The sequence below is a fragment of the Rhea americana genome, unplaced genomic scaffold, assembly GCF_003343005.1.
Source record: "Rhea americana isolate MKP2758 unplaced genomic scaffold, rheAme1 scaffold_197, whole genome shotgun sequence".
Taxonomy (NCBI): Eukaryota; Metazoa; Chordata; class Aves; order Rheiformes; family Rheidae; genus Rhea; species Rhea americana.
The window spans coordinates 158,869-163,360 of record NW_028186116.1 but is presented as its reverse complement, the minus strand read 5'-3'; the positions used below and the strand labels follow the sequence as shown (position 1 = coordinate 163,360).

Below are 4,492 nucleotides of genomic sequence, written 5' to 3'. Positions count from 1 at the left end.
CTCCCGCCGGGCTCCCGGCTCGCTGCGCCCGCAGCCCACCYKCCCGCCGGCGGGGACACTTCGCCGCYGGCGCCCGGGGGGCCTCCGCCAGCCGGCATGGCCGGAGCCCCGCGCGCCGGCACCTGCAGAGGGGCCGGCGGGAACCTTTCCCGGGCCTCAGTTTGAAGACGTTCGTAGGGCAGGGGAGTYGCTGGAGCTGCGCCAGGAGAGTGGGTGACTCGAGCGCCTCGGGCACAAAGTTTAACCTCTCTCGGCTGGAACTTTATTAGCGCAGAAACGCACGCTGGATCAAACAGCGGGGAAAGCACGTGGGCGATCTGCACGCTGGCCTTGCCCGGGGCGAGCAGGGTAATGGATCCACTGGAGCGGGGCAGGGGGCGGCTCTCGGCAAGGACTTTGCTGCTTTGGCTGAAGCTCGGCCTCTGCGCTGCCGCAGGAGCTCTGAAACCRCACGGACGCCAGGGTTACGCAGCGGAGGGGCCGGTGCGTCCCACGGCGCCCGGCCCGGCTCTAGGCGCCCTGCCTGCCCGAGACACGCAGCCCCGTCCTCGGAGCACGGAGACCTGCCTGGGCTCCGAGCAGCGCTGCCGGCGCGGGCGCACCCGGAGGAGCGCGGCCGCCAGCCCGGCGCTCCCTCCTCAACCCACCTGCAGCTACAGGTCTTCCTCGTCCCCTTGCCTGCGGACCGAAAGACAAGGAGAGCCGCGTTACGCCAGGCAACGCGGCCGAGCGAGAGGGCTCCGGCTCCGCGGCCCCTTCCGTGGGCAGGAGCAGGGGCTGCCGTCGGGCCGCGCGACACCCACCTCCTCTTCCTCTTGCCTCCGCAGTGGAACCGCTGGCCTGGGGACAAGAGGAGCACCTGAGGCCGCCTGCCCCCCACAGCCTCCCCCGCGGCGAAGCACCCGCGCCGGAGCACGCGGGGCTGAGCCCTGCACCGCAGCCGCTCTCCAAAGCGGCGCGGACGCTCCCCTGGAGGTGGGGGCCGCAGCCCCGCGTTGCCCTCCCCTTGCTGCCCTGCGCCCGGAGCTGCCCCCGCCGCTGCGGCGGCTCCCGCGGCTCTCTGCCCCGGGCTGCTGGCCGCTTGCCCGTGCCCTGCGGAGGAGGTGCTGCGAGCGAGCTGCGCTTCGCGGGGCTCTGCGCGCCCTGCGCCGGCCGTCCCGGGAGCGGCGGCRCTCCGCGGGCTCGGGGAAGCTGCTTTCTCGCGCTGGAAATGCCACAGCTTTCTCTGCTATTTTTAATTGGTGACCTTCCCTTGGAGGCCTTGGTGCTGGCAGGGAAGCGCTAAATATTTACATGGTCTTCTTCCCAACCCGCGCTGCGCTGGGAGCTTCCCAGGCGGCCACGCCGGCACCGCGGGGCCGGGCTGTGCCTGGTCCGCGGCGGGCGGCCGGGAGAAGGGGCCGCGAGCAGGGAAGCGGTGAGCTGCGGAGAGCGCCCGGGCCACTTACTGAGGATGATGAGGAGCCCGATGACGAAAGCCACGACGGCGAAGATCAGCCCCCCGTTGCGGACGGTGTCATAGTCTGCAGGGGAGGGAGACCCGAGCGGGTTTCGGCAGGGCAAGCGGGGCTGAGCCGGGACAGCCGAGCCCGCGGGAGCCGTGGCACGAGGCCCGCCGGGCCTCGGGGCTGTGCGACACGTGCACTTACCGTAGGTGAACCTGTCCAGGTCCTGCTCGAGCGCTTGCTCTGCAAAAGAGGAGAAAACCTAGTGAGAGCTGGGGCCCGGGCGCTGGGCTCACGGTGGGCACCAGCGCAGGGGGACGAGGCGGGAGAGACCAGGAAAGAGGACCGCAAGGAAGCACGCTCGGATCTCTCTAAGATCTAGCCGGGCGAGTAAAGGATTCCCAAATTCCTGCTTTTTTTGCCCCAGCAAGTTAAAGTTCCCCCTGCAGTTCCAGCATGCAGAGGAGTCCCTCTGTCTCCGGACGGAGGTGCACGTGGCGACCCGCCTCCGTCGCTTGCAGGAGTCGGGTGCGATGTGCCCCRGCTGCGTGCTCGCAGCGCAGCCTTCACGGATGCCCTGGGAAGGGCACCGCTCGCACGGCACGGCACGGCRCGGCGYGGYGCGGCACGGCGTGCAGGCAGGGGCAGAGGCTGCTCTCGGGCATCGCAGGCGTGCAGAGCAGCACCGGCGGCTGGTGCCTCTCGCCGCGGTGCGTCCCAGCAGCCTCCCGGCCCACCGGCGATCTCGCCCCGGCCGGGGCCGCGATGTGGGGCCAGCCGCCCCGTTCCCGCGGCGTCTTTACCGTCGCCCATCGTGCCGGCACGCCGTCCGTCGCTCTGCGAGCAGGCGCCCCCRGGAGAGCGCATTAATTGGGAGGCAAACCTCATTAAACATTAACGGCCGCGGTGTAATGTTTATCGCGGTCACGCGGGGAGGCGCGGGGCCGCCGCCTGCCTTGGCGCGGGAGGGGGCAGCTCGGCAGGCGGCGCAGCGCCGTCCCGGGGGCCGCAAAGGCGTGCTGGCGACCAGCACCTCCTCCAGCGCCGCGCCGGTGCCCGCGGCAAGGCGGAGGAACAAGGGCGCTCTGTGCCCGCGTCCCTCGGGGACGGCGCGGGGACGGACCCGCTGCCCACGCGCGTGGTGCCGGGCTGTCGTCAAGGTCGCTGCGGGAAAGCGCGCTGCACAGGGAGGCTTGCAGAGCGGCCTCGCCGCCGGGGCTGCGCCCGCGGCCCTGCCGCGCCGCTCGCGGGGCTGCCGCAGCCTGCGCCGAAGGCGGCCCCRGCGCTGAGCCGGCCCAGGAGCAAGGGATGCCCGCGCCCGCTCCCGGAGCGAGCTGGCCGGAGAGACGCCCGCCGGCCTCTGCAGGGCCGGCTGCCCCGGCCGCCTCCTCCCGGGACCCCCGGCCCCACAGGAACCCACGGCCCCCCACGAACCGCACAGCCAGGTGCTGTAGAAAGTGCCGTTGGCTGCTGGTCCCCCCCGCAGACCGTGCCCCAGAGCCCACCGGTGCCGCAGCGCAGCACCACACCCGCCTACCRAAAAGGAAAGACAACAGCTCGGGTTTATTTAACAGCAGTCAAGATTTGGCCATGTCTGGACACCACAGGCTTCGCGCTAACACGGACRGCACACTATGGACACCACGGTCACTGCAACACCGACGGCGGGACGGGCACACAGCTAACGGGCGGGGGCACGGGCACCGGCACCGGGGAAGGAGGCGACGGGCACTCTGCTACGGCTGGGGCAAGGAGGGACCGGCTGCGCCCGCCGCACGCGGGACCGAGCGGGCTCGGCGCCGCGTGGTAGAGCCRAACCCCCTCTCGAAACCACCCCGGAGGCGCTGCGCAGCTTCGCGGGCCGTGGGCTGCATCGCTCGTCCCCGCGCAGGGCGGGCAGCAGGCCGGTGCCACAGGGCAGCATGTGGCACCGGCGCGGAGGGCCCGTGCCGGTGAGCGGGGTTGCTGCCGCACCACCCACTTTCACAGCGTCGCCGTGTCGGGGCTCCCGCAGGCTTCTCTGCCACCAGCGCTTTTGCACGTTGCAAAGAGCGCGCTGCGCCGACGGCTCGGTGTCGGCCAGGGACGCAAGCGGGCGGGCTCAGAGCGTGAGGAAGGGGCTGCGCGTGGAGGCCTGAGTCCTGCGGCGAGCAAACACGAGCCACAGGGCTTCCCGGCCGGGCTGGCACTGGGTGGCTGCAGGAGGATTATTGCTGAAACCGTGCCCGGCGGCGGGGCTCGGAGCTGGGCCTGGCACCGGCCCCCTTCCCGTCCTTGCGCACCGTGTCACGGCCACGGCGCGCAGCCCGCGGGTGCCTGGAGCGGTGCCCGAAGCACAGCTGCAGCGGGCATGGCCGGCACGGCCCCCACGTCAGCCCGCGCTGAGCCACGGGCACGTGCAATTYGTGCAGCGCCGTGCACGCTCACAGCACTTGGCACGCAGGCTGCTGCCGCCCCGAGGGCTGCATGGCAGCTYGGCCCCTTAACAGCGCCTTGGCCGGCGCCTGTAAAGAGGACGCGGCCACCCCAGAGGGGAGAGGGGACCGAAGGGGAACGGCTGCGCGGCGGCGCCCGCGCCCCGGGGCCACGGCCRCGGGGAGCCCGAGGGCACCGCGCCRGCCCGTCACACGCAGCRCGACAAGGGCRAGACAGTCACGAGCACATCAGCGGCAGCAGCTAGCCCTGGAGGTCAGGGTCGTCTTCCATTAGTGTTACACGGAGGCAGAGAGGACGGTGCGCGGCGCTTAGTCGGGTCGGTAAACGCAGAGGCGGTGCTGAGGTGCGGAGGGGAACACGGACACGGCATCTTTGCATCTCCCCGGAAGGGCCTGCTGCTGCGGCTTCGGTCTGCCGGCGGGAGGTCGCCGGCATCGGCAGCCCGGGCGTCCACGCTCGGGTCTCCGGGGCTGCGGGGCAGGAGGGCAGCGAGTCAGGCGGGGTGCGGAGCAGCGCCCGGGGCAGCMGGGCCGGTCACCGCGGGAGGAAAGGCAACGCAAAGCGAGGCCAAACGCGGGCGGCCGCTGCCTTCGGCCGGCGGCGCTGCCCGG

At 72.2% G+C, this 4,492-nt stretch overlaps 1 protein-coding gene across 1 annotated transcript; it reads right to left on the bottom strand.

Annotated features, from left to right (window-relative positions):
* Positions 1–239: 239 nt before the first annotated feature.
* Positions 240–3,319, bottom strand: LOC146596874 (uncharacterized). The gene is made up of 7 exons (XM_085303156.1): positions 3,264–3,319; positions 1,779–2,242; positions 1,650–1,688; positions 1,449–1,523; positions 804–840; positions 648–678; positions 240–441 (listed from the first exon to the last, which is right to left on the bottom strand). The coding sequence occupies exons 1-6, from the start codon at positions 3,317–3,319 to the stop codon at positions 654–656; spliced, it is 696 nt and encodes a 231-aa protein (XP_085159282.1). The 3' UTR covers positions 240–441; positions 648–653.
* Between the last annotated feature and the right edge of the window lie 1,173 nt (positions 3,320–4,492).